Source organism: Plodia interpunctella, chromosome 27, assembly GCF_027563975.2.
Source record: "Plodia interpunctella isolate USDA-ARS_2022_Savannah chromosome 27, ilPloInte3.2, whole genome shotgun sequence".
NCBI classification, from domain to species: Eukaryota; Metazoa; Arthropoda; class Insecta; order Lepidoptera; family Pyralidae; genus Plodia; species Plodia interpunctella.
In genome coordinates, this window is record NC_071320.1 from 2,054,344 (window position 1) to 2,072,198 (window position 17,855).

Consider the following 17,855-nt stretch of genomic DNA (forward strand, 5'->3'; position numbering starts at 1 on the left):
GACTCCACGTTACCACGAAACGTATGGCCGAAGGGAAGGGTGGAGCAGGTCTATCCAGGCGCGGACGGAGTAATACGAGTCGTAGACGTCAAAACTAAGAATGGCCTAATGCGTCGCCCGACTAAGCGTTTAGTTATATTGCCAGTAGAATGTTAAGCTGCGTTGTTTGTATAATTCTCCAAAAGTCAGATTTGTAATTCATTTAGTCTATAACTTCAATGTAATAATTCAAGTTATCATTGAACTTTATTAGTTATATTCATAATTTGTTTAATCTGCCTATAACTATACTAGTTGTTGAACTGTAATAGTTGTTGTATACATGACGCGTTTTGTCGTGGGCTTGTCACGACATAGTAACTCAAATTATTCCTTACAATCGATAAGCTTATATTACGGTACAGCGCGTCATTGTATTCATTGGAATTATGTTCCTGTGTAAGTCATTGTATTCATTGGAATTATGTTCCTGTGTAAGTCATTGTATTCATTGGAATTATGTTCCTGTGTAAGTCATTGTATTCATTGGAATTATGTTCCTGTGTAAGTCATTGTATTCATTGGAAATTATGTTCCTGTGTAAGTCATTGTATTCATTGGAATTATGTTCCTGTGTAAGTCATTGTATTCATTGGAATTATGTTCCTGTGTAAATAATTTTATTCATTGAAATTATGTTCATGTGTAAATCATTGTGTTCGTTAGAATACTTATATGTTTTGTGTACGTCATTGTAAATGTTAGCATTTATTGTATATTTCCTTGTACACCGAGCTATAACTTGTACCAGTTAGCTAAGTAAGAACCACTCAAGTATTAACTTGTCATCAACGGGATTACATGTATCGGTAGCTGAATACTGCCTATATGTTTACTGCGTTCACACGGCGGGAGGATGTTACCGATACATAAGTCGTTCCCTGCATTAATTTATACTGTGGGCTGGCGGCAATGCGTATGCTTTTACTATACTGGGACACGCGCAAATAACGCGCCTTATTTGGTAATGTTCGCGGTCCTCGATCGTGATTGGCGCTCGCAGTCGCTATAGTCCGTTGATAGCATCACGCGTTCCCGCTTCCCGCGCCCGCTCTCAAGTCAGTCTGTGTCGTCGTTCGTCTTGTAACAGTCGTGTGTGCTAAGATAAATGTTCCGTGATTGTAAAGTGTCAAGGCTCCTCATTGTACGATAATAAACGCTGTTGTACCTACCTAAGTCCACTAATCTTTCATTTCTAACAAATTTTGCGATTCGAACTTTTACCACCATTCACTTGGTAAATTTTAAGATTTACATCAAAGGCACGGTAAATGAAAATAATTTTACTTTTGTTATTTTTTACTATTTAAGAAGTATTAAAAAGGTAACCTTACCTTTAAAAGTTAAAAACATTTATAAATAAAAATACTTACCAAATGAAAATAATTTAAAATATGTAAGGTTTTGACTGAATAATAAATGTTTAAAAGTAATTAATCATTGTTTTAATCCTAAAACCAACATTTATCGTCAATTATTTAAAAATCCTTACATTTACCAACTCATACCGGTAAATCCTAAGATTTTCTGAAAAAACCTAAGATTTATCTGTTTACGGACTTTTACAGTGTCATATATAACAAAACCTTAGCCTTGAGTGGTACATAATTTAAAAAAAAATATGTTGACGTCATTCTGACAGTGACATTTTGACAGTGACGTTTGGAGACATTTTGGGTAGTGTTGACAAAAAATCGATAGTTTTTTATCGATATTTGCTCTTCTATTATTATCATTTTTAAACTGTCATTAGTTTTAACACTATTGCTAGGAATATGATGATTAAAAAGTCGGTATAATACAAAAACCATCGATAGTTAAACATAGTATTCATAGTAGAACACTCGATTGATACCTAGATATTATATATCCATTGTAATATTCCTAGATACTATTAATATTGCGATATCCATTAATCTCCTGAAGCTATAAAAGGTAATACTGGAGCCCACCCTCGCAAGAACGTTTTATGCAAGATACTACTTATATAATAAGTGTACGCAAATGTATAACAGGTATAACGTGTAGACATCATTTATATACCTTTCACCGCCCATGAGGTCAGACGCCTGAAAGTGCTAGCAACATAGGTTTATCTTACATTTCATACTTTACTTATCAAAAAGTTCTAAGCAGTGCGGTCTCCTGTTTTTATAATTCATGAATGCTTAACCCTATCTATAGTTTTACTATAGCCAAGCTATCGATAGATTAATCGGCACAACGCTATTTCCGTTAGTTGCCATGTTCGTTTTTGATATTTACTGTGCGTGGTAAATAATGATATATTTATTTGTAAAAACGTCAAGAAATTCAAGAATACTGTAATTATTAATTAATTTATCACTCATTTTGTTGCTTGTATAACATCTGACAAAATGAGTAACATTTATATTCAAGAACCACCGGCATTAGGGAAGGTAACTTTATCATTATTTTGTATCTTTTATCTGCTATTTTCCACTTAAACCGATGACAAATTATTTACTCTGGCCCTTGAAATGTTAACTACCGTAGATATATCATAAAATCGTACAGAGTTTGTACAGAAATTTTATTGGCCTATATTTTTCCCTGACATGATCAAATTTTTAATTTTAACATTACAAAGACTGGAGAATTTGCATGTTCTGGTAGATATAACAATTGAACAAATATATACATAAGCATCAAATTGGAGTTATTCATTCATACAATTTGGAATTATTTTTTTCATGTTTTTTATTGGTACTAGTCCACACCAAAAAGTAGCCTATGACACTCTTCACTTGTCCAACTACATCACCTCTATCCGTTGCTCTATTCCAGGTTTGAGTGGTCCTATTCCAGGGCGCATACCACACACCTGACTAGCAGTGGAACCTCAATAGATATTACAATTACTATTAGAATAGAAAGCTAAATTGAAAGCTAATTTTTTAATTCCAGGTGTTATTGAAAACCAGTGCAGGAGATATAGATATTGAGTTATGGACTAAAGAGGCTCCGAAGGCATGCCGCAACTTTATACAGTTATGTATGGAAAATTATTATAATGGTAAGAATATATTTACTAACTAGCTGGACCACACGGCTTCGCTTCTGTGGAATTTTCAGGATAAAACTATGTTATTCCAGGTTATATTCTAGCTGTGTACCAAATTTGATAACAATTTTGTCTAGTATATTTTGTGTGAAAGAGTAACAAACATACACACAAACATTCTCACAAACTTTCGCATTTAAGTTTAATATTAGTAGGATTAATGTTTAGGAAAACTAATGTACAAAGTAAAAACTATATAGAAAGCAAAAGTATGTTTCCCCCGGTTAAGCAGTAAAGTTTGATGTAGCGACCAACTGCAATGCAAGTAGGCTTCGATTAAAAAAAAGTATGAAACACAATGCTAATTTCTCCAGATATAAAACAAAAATAATGAATTGAGAAATCCAAGCAGTTACATGTGCCACAAGAAAATACACGAAAACAAATAAATATAATTAAATAAGATTTTTACAAAATTGTTATTTTTGCCACAAGCTTCTATTATCATCCTCTGATGATAGATGAAGATCTCTCTAGATCTTGTGACATTGACCAGATTCTATAGTTATAAATTAAAGCGGTGGTGGTGTATTGGTTAAGGTTTGTATCCTACTCATGCAATATGAGTTTGTATACCAATCTGACTGTAGTTTTCATACTTGCTTCCGTGAGGAAACCTGCACACTCATGGATAGTTTAGTCCACTAGTGTGTATGCAACTACCTACCACTAGATGGAGGTGAGTAGTCGTAAAAGTCATGTCAGATGCCTTTAGGGGACTTGAATAAAATCTGACACCAGTGTTAGCAAGAACACAATCAATATGATGATGATTTATAAATTAGGGATTCTCATTATCTCCCGGAGGGAAATGGTTAGCCTGATAAATTTAATGATGTTTTAAAATGTAATCTCCAGGCACAATCTTCCACCGAGTGGTGCCAGGTTTCATAGTTCAGGGTGGCGATCCGAATGGCGATGGCACAGGAGGCGAATCCATCTATGGATCTCCTTTTAAGGTAATTTTACCAAACAAAATTGTGACAATCCATATGTATGCACATAACAATACATTTAATAAAAAAGTTATGTAATAATACTGAGATTTTCATAGCGGATTTTATTCTCTACCTACTAGCTTTTGCCCGCGGTTACGCCCGCGTAAAATTACCACGGGAGCAGTTGTTTCTCCGGGATGAAAGGTACCCTATGTCCTTCTCGATACTTCAAACTACATGTATGCAAAAATTCAAGACTATTGGTCAAAGTAGATAGAGCGTGAAGAGGTAACAAACTCACTTTCGCATTTATAATATTAGTTATGATGGAGTAAAAAATCAGCTAATCTATACATTTTCCTCATGTGTTTGATTTTGTATGAAACAGCTGATTATTTCGCGATTGCGGGGTTGCTCTCATATATAAATAGTTAATTCAGTATCATGGACTGATCATATAGACAAAAGGAAGACAATGATTAAAAAGTCATCCTGTACTTATATGTCTCTCTCTCATCTCATTTTCGGTTTCTTCCTCAGCCGTTGAGCTTTGGAGGCCAGGGTCCGCTCACCCTGTCTGTTACAAATAGAGACAGGGTCAGCGGACATAATATTAATATGTATGAATATATCTTTCCCAGGATGAATTCCATTCAAGACTTCGTTTCAACAGACGTGGATTGGTGGCCATGGCGAATGCAGGTAAAACTTGTACGATTTGCAAAATAAAACGTGTTAATATGAATAACTGATCAAGTCAAATCATTTATTCAGAAATTGACCTTCACAGCCACTTTTCACGTCCAATTTTATATTAAACTAGCTACGCCCCGGGGCTTCGCTCCCGTGGGAATTTCGGGATAAAAAGTACCCTTTGTGTTATTCCAGGTTATTTTCTACCTGTCTACCAAATTTCATAACAATCGGTCCAATCGTTAATGCATGAAGAGGTAACAAACGAACAAACTTACTTTCGCATTTCTAATATTAGTTGGGATATTAATTCCTCCAAGCTACAAACTACTGGCACAGGCTAAAACTAGAGTTATAATATCATAATAATATTTATTTTAGGAAAGGACGACAACGGATCTCAGTTTTTCTTCACGCTGGCAGCCACTCCTGAACTTCAGAATAAACACACGATATTCGGCAAAGTCACAGGTAAGTAATATTATGTATTTCAAACTTCCATCACCACGATCATCTGCAGCGCTCCGCGACCCACCGCTGGGCGTAGGCCTCCTTCCGTCTCCGCCAACCATCTCTGTCCTGGGCCATCCTCATCCAATTGTTGCCAGCAATTTCCTTTACATCATCGACCCATCTAGCTGCCAATCTAGGTACCAATATTTATATATTTCAAACTTATTTTTTTTTAAACACCAAGCACATACATACGGCCCACTTGCTGGAATGTTAAAAATAAGCAATAATAATAAATATATGGCCATCACTCGTCTTCGCGCGTTACCTGTTGTATTCGGGGCTATGACGCCGCGAAGCACAGGTTCAGTGTAAAAATGAAGCTTAAAATTTTGATGTGGTTTTTTTAAATAGACAGTGTGGTTTCATTAGGAAGGGGGTAAATAGTAAATTATGCACCAAAAGGTGTATAATTTATTATTTACCCGATCGAAGCCGGGACGGACCGTTAGTCCATCCAACTATATTATATATACTATTATTATAAAGAGATAAGCGTTTGTGAATTTGTATGTTTGAGGCGGGTAATCTCCGAAACTACCGAACCGATATCAAAAATTCTTTCACCATTAGAAAGGTATTATCCAAGATTGCTATAGTCTATATTTAATCTCAAAATTTCCACGGGAGCTAAGCCCCGGGTAACATCTAGTATATTATAACGAGAAAATTACACATACATTGTACTTTGTTTGTAATGAATAAACTCACAACCTACTGGATCGGTTTTGATGAAATTTGGCGCAGAGACAGGCGAAATATTAAAAAATAGCATGAGGGTTTTTAAAAACGACTGGACCAATTTTGATGAGATTTCGCACACACATAGACAAGCCTCGAGTAACATTGACTCTTTTATTGTGGTTTTACACGAGCACAACCCGGTCGGGTCGTAATAATAGTAATGTAATAAACTTTATTTCAGGCGAAACGATATATAACGTGTTAAAACTGACAGAAGGACTGATAGGACCGGACGATAGACCAGAACACCCGCACAAGATAATTAATTCAAACATTGTAATTAACCCGTTTGAGGATATCGTCCCGAGGGTGGTGGAGAAGCCGGCCGAAGCGCCGAAGAAGAAGAAGAAGGAACGGAAAGCTGTCAAGTTAGTGAATTATATTAATACTGGCTTTTGTCCGCGGCTTCGCCCGCTGATCTCCCATTAAAGGGATTAAAGGTACCCTATGTCCTTCTACGTACTTCAAACTATATCAATGCAAAATTTCTAGAAGATCAGTTTAGTATATAGAGCGTGAAGAGGTAACAAACAAACTTATTTTCGCATTTATAATAATGGGTTAGGATAGGGTTTGTTGTTTAGTGTTTTTTTTAAAAAAGGCGATGTTGAATTAGCGACGTTTTGCGGTTTTGATATTATTTGGATTTTTTTGACATTTAACGCCAGATACAAATGATAATATTATAAATGCGAAAATTTGTGAAGATGTGTGGTATGTATGTATGTTTGTTTGTATCTTTGTTACATTTTCACGCGAAACCTACTGGACGGATTGTTATGAAATTTGATACACGGGTTACTACCCGTGTACCTGGAATAACACATAACCTTTTATACCGAAATTCCCACGGGAGCGAAGCCCCGAGGCGAAGCTAGTATACTATAAAGTGTAAAGGTTTTGAGTATGTTTTTTATTTCTTGCCATATGTGTGTGTGAGGTGGTGGTGTAATGGTTAAGACGCCCGCCCGTGGATCGACAGGTCCCAGGTTTGAATCCTACTCGTCCCACATGAGTTCGTATACCAATCTGACTTATGTATAGTAGTTTTCATAGACCACCACTTGCGTCCGGTGAAAGAAAACATCGTGCGGAGGAAACCTGCACACTGGTTGATTATATAACTTGTGTGTGAAATGGAGAAGGCAATGACAAACCACTCCATTAATAGTGCCAAGAAAGTCGTTATGTGTGTTTCATTCCACGTAATGACGACGACCCTCAGCCACGAGGGAATACGACAATGAAGAAACGTGTTTTAGTAACATAAAATATATTTTTTAATCAATCTTCCAGAAACTTCGGCCTGTTGTCGTTTGGTGAAGAAGCGGAAGAAGACGAAGGCGAAGCGCTGGAATACAAGGGCAAGCCAAAATCAACACACGACCTGTTGGAGGATCCGAAACTTAGCAAGAAAACCGCTGCTGGTGAGATTACTCAACCAATCTTCTTGAAATTTTGCATACATGTAGTTTGAAGTACGGAGAAGGACATAGGGTACCTTTCATTCCGGAAAAATAAATGCTTCCGTGGGAAATTCACGCGGACGTAGCCGCGGGCAAAAAGCTAGTTATTGTAATAACTAACAAATCAATGTAACACTTGGTTTGCAATTAAATCCATATTAATTCCTTCATGGGATAAGTCCGCCATTCATCTTCTTGTTATATATGAATGTGTTCTTTGTACAATAAAGTTATTATAAACAAACAAATTTTGTATTATGTTATTGATTGGTATCAATATTTTTTTACCACATTGTAAGACTATTTAAGTAGTATTTTGTTTTTTTTTTTGTTTGTAATGAATAAACTCGGAAACTGCTGAACCGAATTTGATTTAATCTGGCACAGAGATAGACGAAAATTTTAGGAGTAAAATAGGCAACTTTTTTATGATTTTAATTACTTACGTTTTAATGGACAGTACTAATCTACTTTATAAAGCGCTAAGTAATATACTTTATAATGACTATCAGATTTTTTAACGAAATCCTACGGGGATCTGGATAAAAAGTACCCTATGGGTGAATTTCACGACTGTTTGAACGCCGCGTGTAGCGTCTCATTAGTGTCGCACATTTTTTAAAATTAAACATTTATAAATTCAACATTGCACCAGAACTTTACTTATTTATAAAATAGGATAATTAAACTGATTACTGTGTATGGTACAATTTGATAAACACTAATGACAGACCGCGGCGGCGTTCAAAATACTTCTGAAATTCACCCCTATGTGTTAATCCAAGGTATCAGCTATCTCAATACCAAATTTCATAAAAAATGGCCCATGCATTTGAGCGTGATGAAGTACAAACATACGAAATGTCGCCATTATAATATTAGTGGGATGTTTCCAGAATTAGAGCAAGAAGAACAAGAAGAAAGAGACAAAGAAGAAACGACAGAAGAAGCGGAAGAGAGAAAACAGAAAACCCAAGCAGCTGTCACCAGTATCAGAGACAAACTTAGCAAAGGAGAGGAGAGGAGCAAGAGAGAGGCCAGTCCTGAAGAAGGGAGCAGAAAGAGACAGAAAGATGAAGACAGTGACAGCGAGGGGGAGTACTACTTGGGAAAAGAAAGAGATATGGAGAGAAAGAAAGAGAGGTCAGTAGTATTTTTATTTTTCTCGCAAAGCCAGGGGATAGCGTAAAAAAATTACTTTAACATTTTGAAGATTTATTTCAATAACTTTATCATTTCATCATTATAATTAAAATAACATTCTAATTTATTAGTATAAATTTGTTACTTAAAAGAAGAAGTTGAGGTGAAGTGTGTTTTTAGGCGGGTAATCTCCGAAACTACCGAACCGATTTCAAAAATTATTTCACCATTAGAAAGGTACATTATCCATGATTGCTATAGGCTGTATTTTATCTCAAAATTCCCACGGGAGCGAAGCCCCGGGCAACATCTAGCGATTAATAAGATTAGCTGTGATTTTACAACCTGCCTCACGTCAACTCTCTTTGGGAATGCTATTGTCGCTTATCACTGCTTTACATGATTTTGTCTTCTACGTCATCGAAGGGAGGATATGGAGTGGTCTGATTGTAGGGCGGGAATCACACATCTTGTTTAAACCTATTTCTTATTTCAGAGAAAGAATAAGAAACGAAATCAAACAGCTAAAGAAAGAAATGAAAGCACCCAAAGAAGAGCCAGTGAAGGAGACAGAGACGGACAGACAATCGAACAAGATGGAAGAGGACAATGAGATGTACAAACAGTATGTGGAAGAGCAGGAGAGATATAAGAAGATGAAAGAGAAGGTACCCAAGAAAGGGACTGCAAGGTTAGTTTTATTTTATTTCTAAAAATTATGTATTTCCAATATAGGGTAGATGACAAGGACGGAGAATTGTAAAAAAATATGTATGATCTAGATAAAAAAGTTTATTTTTTAGGCATATCAACCCGACTTTAAATATTAATTTCGCTACAACTTTTGAACAGCGCTGAACAGATTTTCATGAAACATGAGTAAGGACACTCGGGATAAAATTATCTATGACACAAAAATACTAAACGAAAATCGGTTCATCCGTTTAGGAGCTACGATGCGACAGACAGATACACAGACACAGACAGACACGTTAAACTTATAACACCAGTTATTTTTGCGTCGGGGGTTTAATAGATATGTTTGATCATTGTGATAATTCATAGACTGTAACAATGCAGCTGGATCATTATACGAAGATTTAAAGTTGGTTGGAAAGGTACTATTTTCAAAAAGTATGAAAGTATAAAAACAAACGCAACCGTCATTTTATTAAAAAAAAAAAAATAACAACTTTTATTAAGTCTTTACCATAAACGTAATATTTAATGTAGCTGTTGAACAAACATAGCTTTCTTAGCGAACATTTTAGCACGTTGTGTCTTTCAGTATGGAGCGTTTGGACGAGTCCAAAAATGTGCGATTTTATTTTTGTCATATCTTTGAAAGTATTGTCATTATCGCAATATTTTTTCATATGTAATCCTAGGTAATCCTAGGATATCTATTGTCAGCCCGTGTAACATAGGAAAATGAAACAATATTTTTTAACAATAGATTTTTTTCCGAAATAAACCCTATATAATATGGCTTATAAACGAAGATTAGACTGATAAAAAAATATATTTTATTATTTATTTATTTTTAAAATAACACCAAATGATTAGACCTAGTTTCTATAACAAAGATAAAAGAATATATTGTTTGTTACTTAAAATATGTATTTTATACGAATATTTATTAACGGAATCGATTATTTCAACGTTTAGTGATTATTGTGAAGTGAAAAAAAGTGTAAATTGTGAAAACTCAAGTCTAACACGAGATGGCCTTTTCAGAAGCCGAAGAACCAAAACAAAAAAGGCCAAAAAGAAACCGTGGGTCAAGAATTTATACGAAAACAGGGAGTACCCGGACAACTACACCGACAAAAAGTTCCTAGAAGATTTAAGGAAAAATGTTTACATACAAAAAGTGACTCTAAGTCAAGCCATAGAAGGCTCATTTCGCGTTACGCTAAGACTATGCTTATGTGTACTGTACGCAGTAATTTACGTATACATGTATAACAAATTCGTTGAAACAAAAACTGTTATATACTTCTCAACATTTGTCACTGGTATGTGTCACGTATTATATTTATACGTGGAAAGAACAGTTACGTACTCGCATTTTAAAACTGTACTAGTATATGTGGTACTAGGTTATTTATTGTCGCCGATTTTACACACTTTGACGGATACAGTGAGCACAGATACGATATACGCGTGGGCTGTCATAATGATGTTGATACACCTGATATTTTTCGATTACGAAGTCCCCGTGGCTTTAGTATCGAAATCGTTATCGATAAACGCTGCAGTATTCGCTTCGGTATGTTTAGTATCGAGATTGTCCACGCCATTCGATGCGTTTATACTTTTAACGATATCCGTTATTCTATTCGTATTGAGTCCGCAGTTATTGAAAGTTGTTTCGCATACTAGGTTGTTTTACCTATTATTTTCCGTTACGTTACTAGTGACTTTTGTAAGTTTGTACAGCGTATCGTTTACGTTATTCTGTTATTTTGTATTAGTTATAATTATTTTAAGCTTTTATTTCCCCGTTTTGTTTGTGCGTTGGCAAAAGTATAAGGATAATATATATGGGCCGTGGGATGAAGCTATAATCAATGATTCAGATGATTTAGATGAATTAGTCAGTGATGTTGCATAAACAACTGTGATAGTAAATAAAATATATATATAAGGACACAGATTGAGCTAGCCCCAAAGTAAGTTCGAGACTTGTGTTACGGGATACTAACTCAACGATACTATATTTCATAACAAATACATATATAGATAAACATCAAGACCCGGGCCAATCATAAATAGATCATTTTCCATCATGACCCGACCCGGGATCGAACCCTGGACCTCTCGGTTCAGAGGCAAGCACTTTACCACTGCGCCGCCGAGGTCGTCATTATATAGTAATGTGCAATAGAAGATCCCATTCCAACACCTAACTAATATTATGAGAGTTTGTGAGGATGTACATATGTGTGTATGTGTCTTGCGGATGCAATAAAGTATTGAGTATTATTCTTTCACGCAAAATTTACTGAACGGATTGTTATGAAATTGGGTGCACCTGGAATAATAGAATAACACATAGGGTACTTTGTATCTCGAAATTCCCACGGGAGCGGAGCCTAATAAATAACAAATGTTATATTTTTGGCGAAAATACAAATATCAAAAATGTAGTTAATTAAGTATTTTTTATCAGTATAAATATACTAGGCAATTTTTTTATTATTATATTTTTATATAAATTATGGTAAAATTGAAAAGTATGTATATTTTGGTATAGTTGTAAGTCAAGGATGTGTTGTGATAGTTTAAACGTTTCTTTTTTACTTTGAATAAATAATTTTTGTTTAATAACTTGTTTTTTCTATTTCCTTCATCCATTCTGAGTTTGCCTGATGTCTGCTCAGTTCGGGAATGCTGTTGTGTTAACAACAGTTAAGATTTTTAAAAGATTGTTATAAAAACTGTGTCACGAGTAGAATCGAACCTGGGACCTTTTGGTTCAAAGGCGTCTTGATCTCTGGACCACCACTTTTACACCCTTTTTTACAGTTGTATCGATGAAATAAACAAAGGTTTAAAGGTTGGGAATAAAGATTCCCAAGAGTTGTTCGTAAGGAAGGCGGCCGGTTGTAAAATCACACCCAAATCTAAAAAGGTTTACTTTTGACGACCTCGGTGGCGCAGTGGTAAAGTGTTTGCCTCTGAACCGAGAGATCCCGGGTTCGATCCCCGGTCGGGTCATGATAGAAAATGACCCGGGTCTTGGATTGTTTATCTATATATGTATTTGTTATAAAATATAGTATCGTTGAGTTAGTATCCCATAACACAAGTCTCGAACTTACTTTGGGGCTGACTCAATCTGTGCTATTTGTCCTAATAGTTGTTTATTATTTATTTATTTATTATTCTTTTATTGTTATTATCATGACTACATAATATAAAACAAAGTCGCTTTCCGCTGTCTGTCCCTATGTATGGTTAGATCTTTAAAACTACGCAACGGATTTTGATGCGAGTTTTTAAATTAGATTCTGTGATTTCTGAGGAAGGTTTAAGTGTATAATTTATTATGGTTTTACCCGAGCGAAGCCGAGACGACTTGCTAGTTTTTGTATTTCACTCTCAAATCAATCAATCACTTTACAAATAATTATTTGTGGTTGTCCAAATCAAAAGAGGCCTTATGGCGCCTGGCACTTACGCCATTATTGCCGTTGTTTTGTATTCGAACAACGGCAATAAAGACCTAAGCGCCAGCCGCCATAAGGTCCCTTTTGATTTGGACGGTCACATTTTTATCACATGTTCTTTTGTAATGCATTACAGGAGAACAATACAAAAAATATCACCTAGAAATACCAATTTATTTGCAGAGAAAACTTCACACTAGAACTGTTAGCGAAATTCAAGAATAAACTGCACGCTATAAAAGAGAAGGCGCAGACGGAAGGCGAGACAGAGACGAAAGATGAAGAGGAGGATATCAACACTGATAACTGGTAGGTTTTTTATTGGTGGAAAATAAAAATATTTTTTCTTACTGACTGTACTAATTACGATCCTACTGGTCAGCTCGATCTTTTATTAAAAGTTTTCTTTTGTTTGGTTAATTATACATATATATATATATATATATATATATATATATATATATATATATATATATATATATATATATATATATATATATATATATATATATATATATATATATATTATATATATTATATTTCCTTTCATCAGCACTTGATCACAATCATAATATGTTTCAATATACCTTTTGACCATGTACTTTATTAATTTCTGAATAAATTATTTGATTTTGATTGACTCACGCAAAATCTACTGGACCGATTTTTATGAAATCTAGTACACGGGTATAACACACAGGGTATTTTTATCCCGAAATTTCCACGGGAACGAAGTCCCGGGGCGCAGCTAGTTTTTTTAATATATGTATAAGACCTACATTTGTTAATTGACGTATATGGAGAAAAGGCCGCGGTGAAGTTTATTGCACCGCTTTTTCTTCACCTGCGCTTTGGGGTGTTTCGCAGAGCGTTTCGACCGCTGCGGCTGCGTGGTCATTACAATCCGTCAATTTTCTCAAGAGGAAGGAATCATTTCCAAAATCAATCATTCATAAAATTGACATTACTACAGTACAGAGTAATTAATGTAAAGTTTTCTGTCTGTCAATCACGCTTTCACAGCTAAAACTGAAACAAACTTCACTCCAATCAAATGCTTCGTTTTGTCGTGATAGAAGGACAAACAATGATACACTTTTCATCTTAAGAAAAATCCTACTATGTGAAAGTTTGTGAAGATATATATGTTTGTTACAATTTCACGCAAAATCTACTGGACAGATTGCTAGAAATTCGGTACACGTGTAGAATATAATCTGGAATAACACATAGGGTACTTTTTATTCCGAAATTCCCACGGGAGCGAAGCCTCGAGCCGTGTCGCACTTAGTACAGTCAACAGCACATCAACCTATCCAAATTCATTGCAAACTCGCCGCTATTACCAGGTTCATGCAGGGTGACTTGATGCGCTGTCGACTGTACCTATATATATTTACTTTTCTTTAAATAAAGTCTGTCCATATAATTGGAAGGAAGGAAAAGAATATTCAGAAAAAGGTACAAATTACAAAAATAAAGACAATAAGCAGCAAAAAGAACATGATAGCAAACAGACTGGACTCCCCGTATGTGAACGATTTCTGCACCATATCCGGGGTGGTGCAGGAGTGGCCGTTATAATTGTAAAAAAAAATATTTTATTTTTTTGTATTTTGTCTTGTATTGTTCTATTTTTACTAACTAATTATTATATGAGTAATTGGTTAATTGATATAAAATTATTCTATTCTATTCTAAAAAGATTATAAATAACCAAAAATAACAAATTTATAATATCAATGTGTTACAGGCTGGGTCACACCCTGAAGTTTGAAGACAAAGGCGCGGTTCTAGCGAAAGACGCGTCAACGAAAGGGGACGACTGGTTCGACATCTACGACCCGAGGAATCCGATTAACAAGAGGAAGAGGGAGAAGAAGGGCGAGAGGAAGAATAAGAAATAAAATTTGGTTAGTTACAGAATTGTTTTATTTGTTTTATAAATATTAGATCGCATCAAAAAATAACCTATGTCAATCTCTACTTTTCCTTCACGGAATCACAACCCCAAATAAAACCGAAAACGCACGAAGTCGAGAGAGTGCATACGAGCTACCTGGTTCTTAAAACTAGATTCACTGGTGCTTTGCTGACAGATTAACAAAAAAAAGAAAAAAAATTACCCATGCAATTACAATTTGAAGAAACTAGCGACCCAGCCCGGCATCGCCCGATTTTCATAAATGTTCGGGAATAGATTGTCTAAATAACTGTGAAAACTGCATCAAAATTTATTGTGTGGTTGAAAAAGCTTAGAAACAGGCAGAGGTAGTCGACTTTGTTTTATACTATGAAGTGAGTGATATTAATAAATAAATAAATAAGAATAATAAATAGTTCAGTTCACGCTGACGAAGTCGCGGGTAAAAGCTACTAATATAATAAATTGCGAATACATCATAATACTCATATACAAAGACAATGGTTTATAAAAAAAACAAGAAACAAAAGTATCAAGATTTAAGGTCAGTCACCCTTCGGATTTACAATTTTACATGTATGTATCTTTGGATCAACAACGGTCAAAATTCACGGGTCAGTGTATAACGTTACACTAGGGATGGCGTAATGTCGATATTTATCTATCGACAAAATCTCTACAAATTTCATCGGGATGGTTCAATGAATGGTATATTATCTAACTTTTGTGATAATTGTGTATTAATAGTTATTTTTCAAAAATTAAATTCATCGTATTAGTTAATTTATCACATAAAACTAAAAATGTTGTGACTCTGGACACAATTAGTGTAGCTTCTTATTTTGGAGTGTGTTAATGCCAATACTGGTGTTATATTTTATTTAAATCATCTAAAAACATCTGACATGACTTTACGACTACCTACATCGCGCTTAGTAGCAAGTAATTGCATACACACTAGTGAACTTAAACTGTCAACCAATGTGCAGGTTCCTCACGATGTTTAATCGTAACTCGAGGGTCACGACTATAGTAGAACCGCCTAAATGAGTCCTCGCCCGCGGAGTACAAGGGGCGCGGGGGTACGACGACGAAGGGGAACGAAAGAGGTGCGGGCGGCGGTCGAGCGTAGCGTGTAATACAAGAGGCGAAATGTTACTGGACATTTCTTGAGATATGTGAAGTCATAGTGGTTAGCGGCAAACAGGTGAAGATTTTTATTAAAAAATTAATAATGGCTATACAAAATTTGAATGAAACAACTGTAAACTATACAACGTGTTCCTTTTGTTATCCCATATCTCCATGGTATCAACGAGACCACGTACATGAATTAAATAGCATAAGCATTTTTCGATTATTGTTATTTTCAAATTTTTATTTTTCATACAAAACAATTCGATAAAAATGTGATTTTATGATATATAGGTATGATATGTAGGTAAAAAAAAGGTAATAAAGTTATGTATGTAATATTTATTTATGCAAAATTTATCAAAATTATAAATCAATCACTTATGTCCATAATATCAGTATCACTGGAACTTGATTCTTCACTTTCGAAACAGCCATCATCAGAATCATCAGAATCGTCTTGCACATTAATAATAAAATCAACAACTTCATCTAGTGCTCCATCATGTTTGCAATATTCGTCTTCGATTTTAATCACGTGTTTAACACAATTCTCCCATTTCTCTTTGGGATATTCAGCAAATAATCTCTCTAATATTTCTTTTTTCTGGTCCAAATTAGAGTCGATACTTTTTTGTGCTAATTGTCCTTTGATATCACCCCAGACCAACTCAATGGGGTTCAGGTCTGGGTGATATGGAGGCAAACGCAATACTTCGTGTCCGTTTCTTTTCAATACCTCGTCAATTTTGTAAATATCTTCTGTGAAATGGCTTTTAATTAATTTATATAAGTCATCTTTTCTAAGTTTTTCATCAAAAGGCACGTTATGTCGTCGTAGCCATTCTTGCATAGTTGGCTTGGTAGAAGCCATAGTTGGCTTTTTCTCTTCTCGAACCGAATGATAAGCTGCGTTGTCCATTACTATGACAGAATTTTGCGGTATATTAGGCATGAGCTTTTCATTTATCCATTTACTGAAATTTGCGAAATTCATAGAATCGTGATAATCACCTGTTTTACATTTGGATTTGAATATCACAAGGGCTCCGTCTACAAATCCAATTTGACCTCCACAATGTACGATGATCAAACGGTCCCCTTTACCAATATGAGATAGAACGCCAAGTTCATCCTTTGATTGCCAACATTTTGAAACGTTATGAGACGCGTTTACATAAGTTTCGTCAAGGTATAAAATATGTCTTCTTTCTCTACGATATTTTTTAATAGTATTTAGGTATTTCCACCTCCACGATGTGATATTTGGCTGTTCGATAAGGAGTTTCCTTTTAGATCCGCATTTCTTAAATTTAAAACCTAGATCATGTAATAATAGCCTTAAATATTCCCTGCCGCAGTGTAATATATTCTCTTCTCTAAGTACAGCGTTCAAAGTTTTCAGAGTAGGTATTTTTTTGAAAATTGTGTAAAACTGAGTGACTTTTCTTCTTACCACTCCTTTTGTGAAATCGTCTATTTCCACTCTTTTTCTACGAACCTGTTTTGGTTTTCTTGGTGATTTAAATCTCTCGTTGTCATTTAATGCTTTCCCTTGTTGTACAATTCTAGATACAGTCTTTTCTGATAATCCAGTAACTTCTGCTACAGTTTTATTTAAAGGTATATCTTGTTTATATTCATCAGAATTTGGGTCGAGTTTCTTTTTTCTAAAATATTCATATACGTTAAACGCCATTTGTTTGCACTGACTATTAATTCTATGTCCGAAAACATTTCGACTCATCTTGAGAATGTAATCTCATGTATAACTTTCACAAGGCGTCCGCAACTGTCAACACGTGTGATCGCTAACCGCGTAGCGAGCGAACTGAGTTTTTACAAGAATGCGCCCGCCGCCCGCACCTCTCTCGGTCCCCTTTGTCGTCGTACCCCCGCGCCCCTTGTACTCCGCGGGCGAGGACTCATTTAGGCGGTTCTACTATAGCTATAAGGTGGGTTTATTGAATTGAGATTAAGTTAAAGATTGTTTAGTACTAA

At 35.2% G+C, this 17,855-nt stretch overlaps 2 protein-coding genes across 3 annotated transcripts; one reads left to right on the plus strand and one right to left on the minus strand.

Annotated features, from left to right (window-relative positions):
- The first annotated feature begins 2,247 nt into the window (after window positions 1–2,247).
- On the plus strand, window positions 2,248–14,722 carry LOC128681404 (uncharacterized protein). 2 transcript variants are annotated; one of them, XM_053765265.1, is made up of 11 exons: window positions 2,258–2,459; window positions 2,968–3,076; window positions 3,983–4,083; window positions 4,704–4,764; window positions 5,137–5,226; window positions 6,194–6,380; window positions 7,309–7,439; window positions 8,375–8,621; window positions 9,118–9,312; window positions 12,980–13,105; window positions 14,550–14,722. In XM_053765265.1, the coding sequence occupies exons 1-11, from the start codon at window positions 2,418–2,420 to the stop codon at window positions 14,701–14,703; spliced, it is 1,443 nt and encodes a 480-aa protein (XP_053621240.1). In that variant the 5' UTR covers window positions 2,258–2,417; the 3' UTR covers window positions 14,704–14,722. The 2 variants fall into 2 exon arrangements, with proteins under 2 accessions (XP_053621239.1, XP_053621240.1); XM_053765264.2 differs by lacking the exons at window positions 12,980–13,105; window positions 14,550–14,722 and adding an exon at window positions 10,359–11,361 and having other exon boundaries at window positions 2,248–2,459.
- A 1,505-nt stretch (window positions 14,723–16,227) lies between these two features.
- LOC135309982 (uncharacterized) lies at window positions 16,228–17,553 on the minus strand. The gene is made up of 2 exons (XM_064436862.1): window positions 17,356–17,553; window positions 16,228–16,812 (listed from the first exon to the last, which is right to left on the minus strand). Exons 1-2 carry the CDS (start codon window positions 17,551–17,553, stop codon window positions 16,228–16,230), a joined length of 783 nt encoding a protein of 260 aa, XP_064292932.1.
- Between the last annotated feature and the right edge of the window lie 302 nt (window positions 17,554–17,855).

What these genes read in the sequence shown, in the direction of transcription:
- LOC128681404 (XM_053765264.2), top strand. Translation starts at nt 2,418, where the DNA reads ATGAGTAACATTTATATTCAAGAACCACCGGCATTAGGGAAG. An exon ending in AACCACCGGCATTAGGGAAG is followed by an intron (nt 2,460 to 2,967) that starts GTAACTTTATCA and finishes TTTTAATTCCAG; the next exon opens with GTGTTATTGAAAACCAGTGC. An exon ending in GATATTCGGCAAAGTCACAG is followed by an intron (nt 5,227 to 6,193) that starts GTAAGTAATATT and finishes ACTTTATTTCAG; the next exon opens with GCGAAACGATATATAACGTG.
- LOC135309982 (XM_064436862.1), bottom strand. Translation starts at nt 17,553, where the DNA reads ATGGCGTTTAACGTATATGAATATTTTAGAAAAAAGAAACTCGACCCA. An exon ending in CACCAAGAAAACCAAAACAG is followed by an intron (nt 16,813 to 17,355) that starts GTTCGTAGAAAA and finishes ATAAATGAAAAG; the next exon opens with CTCATGCCTAATATACCGCA.